Below are 18119 nucleotides of genomic sequence, written 5' to 3' on the forward strand. Positions count from 1 at the left end.
GATCGTATTAGTTCGACAGTCAGCACTGCCCTGCCTGGAAGCCTTAATTGTATCATTCAGGAGCCACACTACAACTTAATCCTCTTTATTTTTTTCTCCTCTTCCTCCTTCTGTCTCTGTCTGAACACACAGTCTCTCCCAGACATGCAGACTCTAACGGAAGACGGCCTGTCGTCTCCTCCACTCGGTCCACCCAACTTTTTGCAGCTGTCCAAAGAGTCTGCAGGAAGTACCAGCAGTAAGAATTCCTCCTGTGACACTGATGACTTTGTCCTGGTGCCTCACATCTCTACAGACAGCTGTAAGTCCCAGCACACACACACACACAAACACACACACATTGTATGTTCACCTAAATACACCTGTGTGTTGTCCTACATTCACTTAGGTCTAACTAGGAACTCTAGGAATTAACAGGGAGACAAACAAAACAATAAGACAATAAAATTAGATCAGTGCTTTATTTCAAAAAATAATTTTTAAAATAATGAAAGATACAATAGATTTGAGCAACAGTTTTATAGTTAGAAATATTTCATTTGTGTTGATGAGGTCAACTTTCAGCTTTGTTCAAACATTTTCCAAGCTTGTGGGGCAAAGTAACGGTGTTTCACTCTCTCTGTTCTGACATTATCAAGTAATGAATTTCAGGAGTATCATAGTGAGTATTTTTTAGAACTGGAAACAAACATCTATGTGGTCTGTGCATAGTTGAGGACCAGTTTCAAACTAGTGAGTTGTTTTTGAAGGAGATTTAATGACAGCTGTAGATTTAGAGTAGAGCCTTTAATAGGAACTACGCAATAATAAAGGACTATGTCATCTGCATGGAAATGTAAATTATAATTGTGCAATTCAGAGGTTATACTGTTTATATAGTTCGTGAATAAAGGTGATCCAAGGACAGAACTGTGGAGACTCATTTTATAATGCTGGAAAAGAGGGCTGAATGTTCATTACTTTGACACACTGTATCCTATCAGACATATTTCTGAAGCTGCTGTCTGCTACCATCGCTAAAACTCAAAAAAAGACCTTTGTAGAAGCAGAGAGCGGTTAACTGTGTCAGAAATCTTGGTTAAATCAGTGTAAACTGCTTTTTGCTATCCAGATTGACGACTACACCATTAATAATGTAGTATATATATATATTGTGTTTTCATGATGGCACAGTCTAATTTAGCTTTAATCTGACAGGATGCTATTCCAATACCTGTCTGTACACAGAGCTCTTGTTCTGATACAGCCAATGAACGACAAAAAGAACCACACTCAGAGCAACAAGCCACATTAGCTGTACTCCTTAAGTCTTCTTGTTGTCTAACTTACATTTACACACCGCTTGTCCTGTACCATAGCTTGTTGGATGAACTACCAACCGAGTGAGGACAAGTGCATTGCGAACATGAGTTGTCAGACTAGATAGCTAATTCGCTGCACAGCTACAATGTAGCACATTAAACAGCATTAGAAAATAGCTGCGTCTAGAAGCCACTATGCTCCTGACTCCTGATGTAGCTAAAACATGCCATCTGCCCATTACACATTACTACTGCGCAAGTTTATTTCCTTTGTGTTTTGTTGACTACAGTGTAGCTTTGGCACTCTGGCACCAGCCAGCTGCTGTTAGTAGAAACACCAATACACTGATTTGTCTCCAAAGATTCCTTTTAATATCAAAAAATAACAGCAAAAATTAAGTTTACATTATAGATTGAAAAGATAAATGACTAAACGTGATTTTCCTCAAAGATTCTCAGCAAGTAGATTCAGTTCCTTAAAACTAATCAGCATTTGTCTGAGTATCTTGTAAAATTAATAAATGCAAATAACGTGTGTAAGTAAACAAAAAACTTCAACACTATCAGACCACATAAATCCCACACTGTGAAATGTACAACTATACTTAGATCTTGTGTCATAGTTAGTCATTAGCTTTGTGTTGACCTAGCTCTGTCTGGATGACTTCACCAACTCTGCTGGGCATTAAGGACATTTTCTATAACAATCTCTGTTTATATTGTTCATCGCCTGTTACTGTACATTCACAGAGTTACAGTATGTAGTCCATAAAACCATACAGGCTCAATTTACATATCAATCAGTGTATATTTTACTTCAGAGTTAAGATTTTGTAGTTTGTGGTTGTGAAGAAGTACAAATACTCAGACATAATAGGAGGTCCTTATTTAAGTTTAAGATGTAACATTTAAAACATCTGTTTTGCTCAGCTGCTGCAAAATAATAGCAAAGAATTTGACAAGCATTGTTAATTCTTTAGATTAAATATGTAAAGGGGTAGCACAACGCAGAGAAGAGTAGTCCGGTTTATCCTCATATTGTAGACAACCACTAGCAAATGCATGAAACTTGGTTTCTCACAGTACATACAGCATGAATCATGACCTTTGTTCACAAACATGAACATATTCATCTGCATGTCCAGCACATGGCCATGTACTAACATCTGTTCTGGACAAGCATGCAGATATCTTGAAAGTGTGCACATTAATAGACTCACCATGGCTACAAAACACGTGTAGTGAAGTCACATTCACTACCTGCTACTGGTACCTACAGCATACATACTCACACACACTCGCATGCCACACACGTGTCACCAAAGCCAGTAAATTAGACAGCTGCTCACCATTTCATGCTATAATTGTATACAATGGTCCACAAACAGTAGGCACACACACACACACATACACACTTGCCCTTCTGACTGGTAAAATGAACCCTCATGCTCCACACCTGCTGCAACACACACACACACACACACACATGCACAGCCACACAAATCCACCTGCTAGTCCGTCCCTCAAATAATGAACAGTGCAAGAAGCGAGACACACTGCAGAGCATTCAGAGTGTTGGCTATCATTTCAAGTGCCATTTAATCAGCTAATAACTAGTGATTTATACATCACGAAAGGCCGTTGCTTCTTTGTCATAGTTTTTCCCCTTCTTTGTTCCTCCTCAGATGACCAACCAATGGGAGTTGGTCGTCGGGCGTCCAGTGAGTTTCTCATGTGTGGAGGGTGAGTACAAGGCTGTTACATACTCTACTAGGCAGTCAGCATACAACATGATGAGCCCTTACTGAAAGTTATGAGCAAAGAAAGGCAGTTCTAGAAAAGAGAAATGAAAACTCAACAGGAACCTCCATTTAATAAGCAATAAAATTGAATTAAAGGAATAGTTTCATATTTTGCAACATACACATACTAGCTTTCTTGAGAGCTAGTCTTAGCTTACTGTAAAGACTGGAAACAGGAGGAGGCTGGCTCTGTCCACAAGTAATTATGTCAGGGTGTGACTGAGCATCTTCTTTCCTTTATACTTTTAAGTAATGGGCTTGAAAACATCCAAGTTGAAACAAGCATGATATAACTCTGAGGAAAAAGGTGAGCAAACTATTCCTATAAAAAGCACATTACTAAGAAAGTAAATGAAAAAAGAAAAATAACAGCAGTAACATGAAAAGAAGTTTTCCAGATGTAGATGTGGTTGATTTGAAAACCCAATAATTCGTGTGCTACAGTTCGTTTTATCTAGTTTCCTTTTTCAGTATTTATTTGTTGTCATCAGAATGCACCATCCACTTTTTATAAAACTGACCTTAGTGCCCTTTATCAGTTAATGTCTGTTGGCTGTGATTATTGACCAGTCAGCTAACATTGTCAGCTTTGCTCCGTTATTTTTACAAAGATCATTAGAATGCTGAAGGTACTGTTTGTTTTTAACGGAGCACACAGTCACTAAGTCATCGGATACGGCTAATGCAGTAGGAGCTGGGTGTTGTCGGTGCAGTGAAAGTGTGGCATGATGCTGTGAGTCAGGCTCCATTTCACACACACACCCTTGAGTTCACACATGCTGTATGTATGTAGGGTCATAACATCTATTCTTGGTGTTTTTGTGTCGGAGGCTTCCTTTGTTTCTTTGTGTCACTATTTCTGTCTCTGACCCCCAGAAAAAACAGCCTTCCCTCCTCTTTATCCAACATATCAGACACACACTGCCCATTTGTCATGTGTGAATTCTCCTCCCCACCTTTAAATCTGCATGATTATTGAGTTATGAATCAGAGCCAAACAACAAGGTGGTGCTGTGCTAAAAACAGCACCTGACCCATAGAGTGCTGTACGGATAAGAATAGCTTCACACACCGGCCAAAACCTGCTTGCATTAACAAACTGTGACTGTCATTACTGTGCCTCAGCAGTGGATGAGAATATGCTCATGTGGACTGCACAACATTCTTATGACACAGCAGCATTTACTGTCCTCTTTCACTGCAGGATCAAATCCAGTTAGTAGATTTTACTAGTACTTACTGTACTCTGGACACAACTGCACCTCATTGTCACCATGATGCTGAGTGTTCTACCAGGCTGTGGTTTCAGACATTCCACTGGCTTTATTTATACAAACAAACTTTGATTCTTCATCATGGATGTGAATTTGGCTTTTGGATGTTTCAATTCATCTTCAGGTGGAATAAAAAAAAAAGATGAATCTATTTTGCTGACCTGTCCAGGTGTACCCTCCTGTCACCCTCAGTTAGCTGGAGCAGGCTACAGGACCTCTACGGGATAAAGCAGTGTATAGATAGAAGATGGACGGATCGGTTTTGCTGACTTTAATCCTGCTTTGTGTTACTCTTACTCCTGTGTTGTGTTCTTCATCTTTCTTTTATCAGGGAAAAAAAAGCCTCTTCTGTATTTGTCTTAGTAGCTGCAGTTATGACAAGCGTACAACCAAAAAAAGATCCACGTATTTTGACTTTAATATTCTGACTTCCTTGCTCTGTCAGTGTCAAATCCATTGGTTCCTTTTTTTTTCCAAGTCTAGCTAATTTCTTTGACCAGCTGGCTTTTACCAGTTATTACAGACATGGGTTATAAAATTGTAGAAAATGGAACAGAGGAATAAAATACAGGTATATTAGACTTTAGATAAACAGACTGTACTTAGTTTTTAGGATACACTTATTGTTGGTGTAGGGATTTTCATGTGAATTGTTGAATAATAACTGTTAAATAATGCCATTTAAACTCTCTATTATTAGAATATATTTCAAATATACAGTGATCACCATGTTCACCAGTTATTTTCATGCAGTGTATCATTTCCAAATTGTCCCTAGCTATTCATCAATCCCTATAGTCTAGCCAGCTATGTTTGTAAGTGTAGCTAGAATGCAGGCAGTAATTTAAATTTAGATTGAAATTCAAATAATAAACGCATACATTTTACTCAGTTACTGAAATTCTTCCACTGTCTGACTCTTTGCTCTGAGTCATGCTACCCCTCCATCTCATAATAACCTGTAGCCAGAAACTGCTTTCCTCTTCATCCATCTCCTTGCTTTCCTGTTTGCATGTGTCAACAGCCTCAAGCAGAACAGCTCTATGCCGTCTCTGTTTCCTTTTTGGTCACATTCACTGTGTTTCGCCTTTGTTGCTGTTCTGTCTCTGTCTCACCCCCCTCTAACGGTTCACGCTGCCAGCTTTACTCCTTCCCTCTGCTGTCCTCTTCACAGTTTTTTCCATGGCAATAACTCCTCTCTGCTTACATAAATTAGTTAACCGTTGACACAGGAGTTGTCCCTTGCAATTTAGTAACAGCAGCCACACGCTCAAGGAGCTCCTAAATCACAGCCTTGTGTATCCCCTACTCTCTGTGTGTCCCAAGTTATTGGAGTCCAGGGAGAACATAGAGGGTGGAAGTGGAGAGGAGTGTGGACTTGTGGGGATGGACAGAGGAGGGGAGCATTTGAATTGTCATTGAAAGCAAGAGATTTGAAAAGAGAGGAGAGAGACAAAGCAAGCAAATGAGTGTGATGGATGAGGAGAAATTGAAATGACAAGTTTGTATAGACTGAAACAGTTTGATCCCAGCCCCCTCTACTGGGCTGCTTGGTTGAAAACCAGGTCAGCAGAGAGGCAGCTGACTTGCAGATCCATTCTCTCTCCTCTTTCCACCCTTGGCTGTTTAAAAAGCAGCTGTTCACTGACCTACAAATGTTCTTTTTAACAAAGTAACAACAGCACACAACACCGTTCTCCATAATAAGCCTTGGTTGGAATCAATAAAGCTTTTAGCAACCTGGAGAAAAATAGAAAGCCTTCACTGTGTCAGATGAATTCTTGATTGGTGTTTAAGCATGTTGGAAAAGAACAGCGCGTGGTTCTGTTCAGATTTGCAGAAGTTCCACAAAGCAAGTGCTCTCTGGTTCTTTGTCTGGACTAGACTTTGCCTCACGTGTCCTCCTCCTCTCTTCACTGTAGGCCCTCCCAGGCTTCACATCATTACATAATACCAGTTACAGCTGGTGCTGCTCTCTAACGGTCATCCCCTCCTCTCTTCCTCTTTTTTTCACATTCTATATGTAAGAAAAGGCGCTCTGTGGGTGACTCGGCCGTGACTTTAGATTCAGATCATTTTGTCTCCTCTGGAATAACAAAAGAATGCAAATGAGCTGAGCCTCTCTGCACTTCCCTTACTGTGTCTGCTGAACACAGAGGACCTCTCTCACACGTGCCATTGGCCGTCCCTCTATGTAGCCCGGCCCTCCAAAGCGTGAGCACAAAGCTGATTGGTCATGACTCCGTGTTTACATCGAAGCCTGGCCCACTTTTTTCACCCCCTAGCTCTGCCCTCATGATTAACCAGGCTAAACTTAAGTTCCACAGCCTGCCTCCACATCGGAATAAACAAAGAACTGGAGGCTGTGGAAGACAAAGTTCCTACATTTTCAAGTTGTCCTGCTTCATGTTCTGCTTCTTACACAAGCAGTTTGGAGAGTGAGGCTGTTATGGGATTCGACACCCCTGAAGATGTGCTGCAGATATGTAAGCTGCAGCAGCCTCGAGCGGACTGGCTAACAGCACTCCTCTCCCCGTTTGTCCCCTCCAGGCAGCCACAGCCCACCCCAGGACAGACTCCCATGGTGTCGCCACGGGCTGAAACAACACCAATCCCTGTTCCCACCCAGGTCCGCAACTACCAGCGTATCAAGCAGAACCTCTCCAGCAGCCCGACCACCACGCTCTACAGCTCCCCGAGGTAAGAGCCGCTGGGTGTGAGGGTGGAGGAAGCAGTCCAGAGTTAACTTTGCGTAACTTATGTCTTATTGATTTGTAATCAAACGACCAGAATTGAATGTTAATATCAGCTTGTGCTTGATGTTTTTTTCACCACAAATGAATTTTTATGTGTGGTAATGAAAATCCAGGCTGGTATTTCATCAGCCAGAAAGTTTCAGTGACATCAGCTCATTGCTTGCTTGAGTTTGTGGCCTCCCAACCTGTTGCTGGGAGCATTTGTTGGCAGTTTATGTGAAGACAAAGCAGGGAGGAGGACGAGGGGGAGACAGAGGAAGGGAGAAGGGTGGTACCTTGTTACAGAGGAAAAGTAGTTCTGTTGTTCCTATTTACATCTGAAGAGGAGAAGTTTTATTTTGCCTACTTCTGTGTGGGCTTGTGTTCATCTGATAGTTTGCTTGCTCTGTCATTGCCATTAATTTCCTCCTGTCATGTTTGTAGCCCTATAGGTTAGAATTTGTTAAATGTTTCTGGCAAAGCAGCCTGTTCAGTCAAGCTCGGTTTTCCCACAGGAGTTAGATCCTAGAGTACAGGTGCTGTCCCTTTCACCCACTAACTCCAGCTATGTCTCTTTGTTCAGAGAGGGACAGATGAGCTTTCTGTCTAGTCAGTCTGTACAGGGAGGATTAACACTCTGACACTCCTTTTGACCTATCAGAGGCCCCCCTCAGGGAGTTAGGATTATTGTTCTCACTGTAGGGGACAACATTAAAGGAACTGTTGCTTGATTGCAATGCATGAATTCTCCCAAACTAATGCACTCCACAGATAGGATGTACAATGAACTTTTGATGTAAAATAAACATTTCATCTTCATATTTTATTTTAGCTTCACAACATTAAGTTACCTGAAGTAAATTTTGATCATTAAGGCAGGACAACTTTATTTGTATGGCACAAATCAAGTCAAGGTGCTTTAAAATGGCAAAGAAATACTTTCAGAAAATTAATTATAAAAATGATTTAAGTGTACACATTAAAATCATACATTAAAAATTTAGAAATAAAACATAATTAAGCAATAAAAAGGCATTAAAAGTCAGGAAACACATTGAAGATATAAGAGGAAGCTGCAGTAAATAATGTGGTTTTCAGGCCTGATTTAAAAGAGCTGACAGTTTGAGCAGACTTCAGGTGTTCAGGAAGTTTGTTCCACAGGTGAGGAGCATCAAAGCTGAATGCTGCTTCACTAGTTTTGTTCTGATTCTGGGAGCACACAGTAAACCTGTCCCTGATGACCTGAGGGCTCTGGATGCTTAAGATGGAGATAATAAGTCCAGGATGTATTTTAGTCCAAGAACATTCAGTGCTTTGTAGACCAGGAGTCAGATTTTGAACTCTGTCAGTGCAGTGATTTGAGGACCAGTGTGATGGTCCAGTTCCTGGTGTTAGTTAGGACTCTGGCAACAGCGTTCTGGATCAGCTGCAGCTGCTTGATTGATTGATTTCGTGTTACATTGTTAATTAGTTGCACTGCCAAGCCATGTTCTGACTAGTGGGTGTCTATTTGTTAGTGTTGTGTACACCATATACCAATAACAGCGACATGATCCATCTTACTGCAGTAGTTCCTCTCATTCCACTGAGAGTTTGTTGTGGTAACACAGCAAGAAACAATCTGAGATGGGCAAATTAGCAGTATGCATAGCAATTGCTCTCACACGTTTTGTATCTGTGTGTACAGTACTTACCTCTGTAATGGGTTGTCTCAGCAGCCAAACAAGTATTTACTTACTGACTAAGCCAAAAGGAAGATAAGAGAAGTGACTTGAGAGAGTGTAATTGATTAACTGAGTACTTGATGAAGCCTAGAATCGCTTTTATGTTTTTTTAACTTGAATGTTTGGATTATGCCAGTGTTGCTATAGCTGCAAAAACAGAATGACCTAAAAGCTAAAAGGCCTATGTATACTTATTATGTGATTATTGTTTGTGTTGTTTAGGTCTGGCACTGTGAGGCGCTCAAACACCAGTCCTATGGGGTTCCCCAAGGTGGGCTCAGGGTCCCCCAGCTCCGCAGACGTGCCTCAGACAGTGAGCCGGCGCCTCTCTACGGGTAGTTCCCGGCCCTACTCCCCCTCGCCTCTTGGTAAGGACTTGTCCTGACACAGCACAGCCAGGTTTTACTGGCACCTTCTAGACATGAAATGGACATTTCCAGAGGCTCACCACAAAAATAACTGTTTGTGTTCACAGTGGGCACCATCCCTGAGCAACTGGGTCACTGCTGCTGTCACCTGCAGAACCAGGAGCCTCGCAGTCGCAGCTCTTCAGGAGGTCAGTTAACAGCCAAAGCTGCTCTCTGCACTGCCTGGTCACTGGGCTGGTGCACATCTAACTGTGTCATCTTGTTCACTTAGATAAGATCCAGCCTTAGTGGTGTTGTGTGGAATGTGAGTTGTTAAAGCAATAAATGGTTAATGCTTGGAACATAGCTTATAATACAAACCTACAGTAAATGAATGCAAAGAAAACAAGTTTAATTGAACACTGGCGGGGCAAAAACATATGCAACCCTTTTCCAAAAAGCAGCACATTCTAATGTTTGTGGTGTAAAGTTTAGCAGAATCACAAACACGTGCATTCAGGAGCTGGCGTTTTGTTTCTCTGTCATGACTTTATTTTTAACACACTGCATTAGTCACCATGAGTCAAGGCCTTTTTGAAAGCCTCTGACTCTGCTGTTACATTAGCACTGCAGACGCCCTGAAACTTCTTCATTGTTTGTGTCAAGAGGTTTGCTGCCATGGTGACCATTTCTTAAATAGGGAAGTTACAGTGTCCGTACTAAAGCGATGCCTCAGCCAGACAGACAGCACTACTTTGTCACTTACTTGGAAAGTCACACAAAACAACCTGATTTTATGACCCGCACCGTTTCTGCGGAAGGACAGTTTTCCTTTTGCTGACTGAGTAGAAACAGTGACATGCTCATTATAGTGTCTCTACCAGCATGTGCAAAGCTAGTTTTAGAGGTGAGGAGGTACCACAGCTGAGAGCCAAATTAGGCATGCACTTATATCCCCTCCTGCACATGATCAATCAGTTAATTCTCTATATTTTGATGAAAAATTGTAGAATTAGTACAACCCCATTTTATGGGGGTGGTTACCTTGAATTTATTCTAATCTCATCCTTCTACCTTCTCCAGGTTCGCCTGTTCCGTCCTCTCAGCTCCTGGGGGCTCGGCTCCAGAGCGCCCCTACCCTGACCGAGGTTTATCAGACCAGGCAGAAACTCCACAAGCAGCTGTCAGACCCTGTGCAGCCTTCATCCTCCTCCTGTAGTCACTCCCCTCAGCTTGGCCGACCCGCTAACCTCGGCTCCTCCCCCACCAAGTTGCTGGGCTCCTCCCCTCGCACATCCGACTGGCTGCAGAAGTCCCCACTGCCCACCATCATTGGTTCCCCTACTAAGGTGAGTTATTAGGAAGTGTTCAGATGTTTTATATTCAATCGACTAAATGTTAGGTGTTAAAATTTGTTTGTTTCCATCAGACGATTTCAGCACCTTTCAAGATCCCCAAAACACAGGCCTCCTGTAACCTGATGGCGCTGGCAGACAGTCCTGTGCCCACAAAGGCGTTGGCGGATGCCCGGGATGTCTGTGCTTACCACTGCAACCCGTACCTGGCCGGACGGGCAGCTGCTCCAGAGGCCAGCAGAACATTTGGCAGGTAGGGTCATCAGTCTCTTTACTTCTCTTGACCAGAACTGCACTTTCATTTTCCCCGTTAACTAATGTCAAACTGATAAATGAATGCCAAGCGATGCAGGTCATTATGGTCAGTCTCTAAGATGATGGATGTGATGCTGTTCAGTAGTCTGCATACAGTATTGATTTCACAGGTGATCAGTAGTAGCTGTTAACCTGAACATAATTTAATGATACATAAATATTGTTGTAAATATAAATAATTTATGTTTTTCTTTGCACAGGCTGGGTGCACTGGCCTGTTCAAATCGATTAGGAAACTAAAACATTGTAAGAATGACATAGCTCTAACAGTGAAAGGTTGCATAGGTCTGTACGACTTTGCCCCCTCTCTGACGCTCCTTTCTACCATGTGACGTCAGTTTGTCTACTGCTGGACGCTGTGCTGACGTTATCTGTGCTTGCCTTGCAGGTCCGTTAGCACAGGTCGTCTGTCTGACCAGCCAATCAGATTCACTTTAGGTGGACAGACCTATCAGGGCAGCACCGACAGCCTGAACACAGAGCGACCCATGGACACAGGTATGGGTACGCAGCTCCATGTACTCTGTACAAGGTTTACAGCCTTCGTTCATTTAGTGAGTTCATGACATGACCTGCTAAATCTAAACAAAAATAATACCGTACGTGCGTGTAATCATTATATAATATGCAGTGTATTACAGAACTAAATGACAATTTTTTCCCTCCCCAAAGCCCCTGCAGGTCCTGGCGTGCTGGCTCAGGGTGGATCAGCCAGTCCCCGTACTGTTCTTTTCACTGTGGGTTCACCACCCAACAGCAGCACTCCTCCTACCTGCAGCCACTTGGGCACCCGACCACGGACCACTTCAGGTGAGGAGACCCTCCACCTGAGCTGAGTTAGTGTACAGGCAAATCAGCTGCCAGAGGCAGAAAAGTTGTGGGGTTTTTATCACATGGTTCTCTGCTCTGCTGTCCTCGTCCTCTCAGTGGGTTCCAACAGCTCGGCCGGCTCGCTGTGTTCCACCAGTGGTCGGGTCTATGTTGGATCTCCTCCAGGCATGGCTATGGGCTCCTCTCCTCCTGGAGGTTTTGGGGGCGGCCAGGTTGTCCCCGGGGCAGAGGGGGCACCCAGCAGTCTGCGCTACGTACCTTATGGGACTTCTCCTCCCAGCTTGGAGGGATTCATCACCTTTGAAGCCCCTGAGCTGCCTGAGGAGACCCTGATGGAGGTGAGAAGGAGGGCGTCGTTTGTCTCTGTTTCCCATCATTTCACAGGGATGCACATGAGTTTGACATTTTCTTGAATGTATGTTTTTTTTGCTGTCCTTCACACAGCGTGAGCATACAGACACCCTGATGCACCTACGGATGATGCTTTCATTCACCGACTGCGTCCTGGAGATGGCGGCAGTTCGAGCTGGAGGGGCAGAGCTTGGCGTGTCGGCTGCATCCCTCTACCCTCCTCAGGACAGTGTGGTTGTGGACCAGATCAGCCAGCTTAGCAAGGAGTGGGGGTAAGATTCAAGATTCAAGACTTCATCACAAACACAATTATACATAGTAGAATGTGGAGTGGAATGCACTGAGCCCCTGATCCACACCGAAACCATAAGAATGGAGAATAAAAACACACACACAAGAAATGTATATATGTATGCAAGGCTAAAGGAGGAAATGAAAGTCTAGTCTGTCTTTGTGCCAATCTTACCCAACCAATATCGTCAGACCTCAGGAGGCCTTTTGTTCAGTGCTGTTGCTGCAGTCCATTTGTCTCATATGCTGTGATTTTGCCTCCCCCTACAGGCAGGTGGAGCAGTTGGTGCTCTACATGAAGGCAGCTCAGCTCTTGGCTTCCTCCCTCCATCTGGCCAAGGCTCAGATTAAGTCTGCCAAGCTCAATCCCTCCACTGCTGTCAAACAAGGTGAGGACATTTTGGTCTTCCTCTCCCATTACTTTACCTAAAGTGTGTCCAGCACATTAACCTGGAAGCTGAGGGTGAGGAAAGAGGTGAAATCTGCTTTTAACCTTCTTTATTAGCAAGAGAAATAATTATATTAAACCAACTTATATCTTTTTGCTCAATGTTTACAATTTTTTTAGTCAGTGAAGTGACATGTATAAACCATACTAAAGCCTCTGTCTTTGTTCTCTCAGTGGTGAAGAACCTGAATGATCGCTACAAAAGCTGCATCTCACTCTGCCGGCGGCTGACCGACAAACTCAACCACTTCTTCTCTGATAAGCAGCGTTTTGTGGATGAGATCAACAGCGTCACTGCAGAGAAGCTCATCTACAATCACGCAGTGGAGATGGTGAGTCTCACTCATGTAGAATTTTGGAATGATGACTGAAATGATCACATTTAATTTATAGAATAATAATAATAACATGCAGTTGTAATTAGTGCAAGCCACCCTAACATGACGTGTGTGTGTGTGTGTGTTAGGTTCAGTCAGCAGCTCTGGATGAGATGTTCAAGCAGACGGAGGACATCGCCTACCGCTACAGCAAGGCCGCCATGTTGCTGGATGGCCTGTCCAAGATCCTACAAGACCCCACTGACATTGAGAATGTGGTCAAATGTGAGTAAACACTCTGAGAAAGGCACATGCTCGGAGGCTTTATATGCACATATGTGAACAGATGTGTGGCACGAATCAGTGATTTAAGAGTACTTCTGACTGTCATAAATTTTTTGCATACACAAAATTTTCTCTTAGGTACAAACAAAATTCCAGATCTGTATGTGTAATGCACATGTGGAATCATGACTAATTCTGTATGTATCTGAATAAATGCAGAGTCAGAGTCAGCCCTCTGAACCCAGCAGCAGATTTGTAAGGCGTGTTGGCAGAATTAGCAAAATGACAGCATTTATCAGTCAGAAACAGTACAAGCAGAAACAATTAGTGCTTCTTCAGCTAATCATGACAATGGCTGGCAAACTGTACCAAATCTCAGTAGCTTTGCTTAAAAGTGGGATGTAGAGTCAAATCTCTTATTTGTACACGTCTCCCATGAGAATTCAGCAGAAATTCTGTACAACACAAAAAATTGTGCAGCACAGCCGAGAAGCTAACAGAGACTCAGCTGTGACCAGCAGTCACAGAGATTCAGAAACTTTTCAGATGAGCTGCAGACTGTCCTTATACAGAGAATAAATGAAAAAGTTTGGAAACCAATAAAGAAGTTTAATTTCTATCATTGAGGCACCGTTTTTTTCCAGTATTAGTAACACTGGCATGCACTTGCCAAGTATAAACAAATTCGACTTTTCTCTTTTATAATTTATGGCATTATGACTTTGTTTTATTGCACAAAAGACATTTCTGAGTTCTTGCTCATTCTAGCCATAGTTGTGCTGTTTCTGTTGAGGTTCAGGACTTTAAGTCCATAAACTACACGAAGTTCAGAGAGTTTCAGTACATCACAGAAATCAGCCAAGATTAAAATGAAGTCTAAGGTAATCTGAAGTAAATTCTCTGTTGAGAGATGTGCATCATTGCTTCCAGTTTCCTCACAGGCCTATTTCAATTTGTTCAGAATAATACTCTCCAATGACACATCCTGTGCTGTCTTGGAACATCTCCAGCCTCTGTTTACTCCAGTTGGACCCTCAGGGTTTTAATGCAGTCATGGCAAATTGAGCACTTCAGAGACTTTTACTTACTATTATGTTTTTTGGCATTTTACTTTATGTCAAACTATTCTGTATCACTCTTAGGGACACTACTGCATTTCTGACAGAAGGACTTGAAGCTCTGCCATATAAAATACTGCGTTGGACTTCAGAGGATCATTTTTGCAAATGAAAATTTCATAAAGAGACTGGAAAATGTCACAATTTACAGCAGTTTGGGGGTGAACAGTTGAATTTAAACAAGCAGTTACCAGTCCTGTATGTTGACTAAAAATGTTTTTAGGGATTTCTGTTAACAAGTTTTTGTTTTGCGTTCCCTGCAGATAAAGCCAGTGTGGACCGCAGGATCTCAGCTCTGTGCTACTGTACTGTCACACTGTATGAGTAGCAGCCCTCCCACAGACGCGCGCAGAGGGACCACGTCCTAAGACTATTGACTACCATCCTCACAAAGTCCCTGTTTCCTCCTGTAGCAGTTCAAGCACTTTTGATTTGTGAGGTTTCATCTGTATTTATCATCAGTTCTTTTCACTGGCTGCATCACAGAATGAACTGTGGCTGATGCACAAATTTCTAACCAAAGACGACAACAGATCCGGAAACAAAAGGCTGAAACCGGATGTGAACATACAAGCGTGCACTTTGAGCTGCATTTTTTTTTTTTACTCTACGATGGTAGAACACCATCAGATCAACATATAGATTGTTGATATCATTTGTTTTTACCAGAAGAAAACAAGGACTCACAGGACTATGAGACAGTGTTGTGGACTCAAGCTCCACATCCTACAGTTCATTTTTACATCCTATCAGTGGTTATTTACTCTGTGTTTAAGTTGTTGTTGTTCTTATTTATTGGTTGAGAAGAACACGGCGTTTCCTGCCTGTCTTGAAAACTTCAAGTATTGGAGTGAAAGAAAAGGAAGAAATTAACAAAAGGCTTATTGCCGCTCACTGTATTAGATAAAGCTCAGAGACTATGTGGACTTCTACAGAAAACACAAACTCCTGTTACAGAAACTATACAGCCGTGAGAGCAAAGGAGCCTGTAGATTTGTAATGGCTTTGTTTTTATTTTTTATGTTGTTACCTCAAGCACTTTATTGTGGATTGAGAGGAGGAACAGATATCTGAAGGTGGAAATGTGAAGGCAGGGGGGGACGGTTTTCTAATCACACCTGCTCCCACTCAAACGTACCTGATCTGTGTGCATGAGCAACAAGTCTTTAGAGGTGCATGCATTTCATATTCACAGACTCACTGCTCAGCTTCTTGGGCTTTGACTATCAAAAGATCACAGAACCACTTAGCTCTAGTTTACTGATGTATGTTCATACATACATCAGTAAACACGAAAGTGGTTTTTAAGATTCAGATCAGCTTGTTCATCATGTGAATGATGTTCAGTCTGTGGAAAAAGTTGTGAAATGTCTCCTGTGACTCAGACCTGAGATTTCCTTGATGATGTCTCTGCAGATTATCTCTACTTGGACATGAGACTTAATAGGAGACGCAGAAAGAAATATGCAGATTCCGTGCATCGAGGGTTTAAGTGGAGAATTGTTTATGTAGAATGTATAATCTAGGGTCTACTTAATTTATTGTTTAATTCAACTTTCTGCAAGTGGTATGATATATCAGTGGATCTCCCTGTAAATCCAGACACACTAGTTGTGTCTAGCATGTGAGAAAACGAGCTACCGTTTCTGCAGCCATTCTAAGGCCGCCATGTTCTCCAAGAATGACCGATGTTCTTAAACATCACGCTAATGCCATTTACAAAAATACTCCCAGTTTCAGCAAGCATATGAAAACATATATCGAGGGAGCTTTCATTGACTTATATCAAACTTGCATTCATTGGGCACAGGTCATAGAAAAATGTTGTTTCTCACATAGTTTTCTGTTGTAGTTGATCGGAATGCACTAGACTTACGATGACTTGTTGATCATGTTAATCACAGTGAGGAGGGGTGGAGGTGACTCACTCTGCTCATGTGAGCTTAGATATTCAGAAGGAAACCAGAATTTGAGAGAGTGGCCCTTCTCCTGTTACCACTGCAGCGCTGAACAGCCAATCAGGTGTCCACTCCAAACCCTGAAGAAGTGAAACTGAACGGTCAAATTACTTGACAAGTTACCTTAATAATAAGTTCCATTTTACTAAAAAAAAACTACAGCTTCTTATGTTCTGTCAAAATCTGTAGCTACTTTTTTTAAACTAAACTTGATGTTTGCAAACCTGTATATATTTGAATGTGGTACATGTGGTGATTCCTTTCTCTTCTTTTGGAAGGGGAGTGTGTGTGTGAGTGTGTGATCATAGTTTGAAGGGGTGTGGATGTCGCCATCAGACGCCCTGCCTGTCAGTCAAAGAGCACAAATCTTTATATGTAGATAGATGAATTTGTATTGATTTTAGTCATGTCTGCCAAGGGTTTGATAAGGAAAACCTATTTTGGCACAACAGGAGTGTGCCAAAGACTATAATAAAACTCATGGCAGCTCCAATCCTTTCCAGAGAACTCTTTCTACCAGGACTGTTTGTTGTTGAGATCACATTTATTTCGTGGTTCTTATGAAATGTTCTGAAATGAGCATGAGGTTTTTTGGATTTCAAACTCATTTCCACAAATTTTCTGAGACTTGATTTGTCACAATCTGCACTGCCCTACCGTTCACTCAGTCCCTCTGCCTCCCCCTCAACTTGTCTGCTGTGCTCCCAACGGTGTATGTACTGTATGTATGAGTGTATATATACACACGTGCATTAAGGCCAGTAGTATACAGTTAGTGATGGAAAAGGAGGTGCCTTCTTCAGACATAGGCCTACTCCTCTGTACAGGTGTGAATACGTTCTTTTTCTGTGTAAAAATGTGTATAAATGCATTCACAGGTGGTCTCCAGGCCTGTTCCTCTGATGTACTGTTCTTTTTCTAGACATATCTGGGTTTCAGTTTTCCCTTATCCATGTCGTGTCCACTCTGAACCACATGAAGCCTTTTACTGCACACAGAGTGAAGAGGGACAAATAAAGCTGATAGAAATCCACCTGAAACTTTGCTCTGTACCATTCTGGACTGTACCTGAAGATGGACTGTTCTAGATAAAGCATGGGTACCAACTCTGCATCTTACCCCGTAGAACCTCTAGAATGTTGAATGTATGCACCCTGTCGTTTTGCGCCTCTCCAGCTTGATCTGAATGCATTCTGAAGAACCCCGCTGTCAGTCACCACCCTGAAGATGCAACACTTTCCAACACAGATTTTTCAGAGAAATGTTAATGTCATACTTGTGTCTCTCACTGAGGGGTGTCTCTTGTTCTTTATGGAACTCAAATATGGTCTTTGTTATTAAAAGGAGATTTTAAAAAATTAAGCTGTTTTACTGAACTCTATTTTTTATGCTTAATTCTGTGTATTTCCATTTTCTTCCGCTTATCTGGGGTTGGGTCGCAGGGGCAGCAGACGAAGCAGGTCGTTCCAGACGTCCCTCCTCCCAGCAACGCTTTCCAGCTCTTCTTGGAGGATCCTGAGATGTCCCCAGGCCAGATGAGATGTGTATTACCTCCAGCGAGTTGTGGGTCTGCCCCGGGGTCTCCTCCCAGGCAGACGTGTTCAGAAAATCGCCAAAGAAAGTCTCCACAGAGGCATACGAATCAGATGGCCAAACCACCTCAACTG

At 42.4% G+C, this 18119-nt stretch overlaps 1 protein-coding gene across 1 annotated transcript in view; it reads left to right on the forward strand.

The window, feature by feature from the left end:
- Positions 1-17814, forward strand: part of ulk2 (unc-51 like autophagy activating kinase 2) — a 43891-nt gene extending 26077 nt beyond the window's left edge. The window contains exons 13-27 of the mRNA XM_022201030.2: positions 133-301; positions 2987-3044; positions 6928-7077; positions 9059-9204; positions 9312-9392; positions 10267-10532; positions 10613-10791; positions 11242-11351; positions 11526-11663; positions 11781-12022; positions 12129-12307; positions 12597-12715; positions 12949-13106; positions 13241-13376; positions 14758-17814. Coding sequence (XP_022056722.1) covers positions 133-301; positions 2987-3044; positions 6928-7077; positions 9059-9204; positions 9312-9392; positions 10267-10532; positions 10613-10791; positions 11242-11351; positions 11526-11663; positions 11781-12022; positions 12129-12307; positions 12597-12715; positions 12949-13106; positions 13241-13376; positions 14758-14822 — 2196 coding nt within the window. The 3' untranslated portion in view covers positions 14823-17814. The remainder of the gene's footprint in view (positions 1-132; positions 302-2986; positions 3045-6927; positions 7078-9058; positions 9205-9311; positions 9393-10266; positions 10533-10612; positions 10792-11241; positions 11352-11525; positions 11664-11780; positions 12023-12128; positions 12308-12596; positions 12716-12948; positions 13107-13240; positions 13377-14757) is intronic.
- The last annotated feature ends 305 nt before the right edge of the window (positions 17815-18119 follow it).

This window comes from Acanthochromis polyacanthus, chromosome 13 (assembly GCF_021347895.1).
Source record: "Acanthochromis polyacanthus isolate Apoly-LR-REF ecotype Palm Island chromosome 13, KAUST_Apoly_ChrSc, whole genome shotgun sequence".
In the NCBI taxonomy this organism is placed as follows: domain Eukaryota; kingdom Metazoa; phylum Chordata; class Actinopteri; family Pomacentridae; genus Acanthochromis; species Acanthochromis polyacanthus.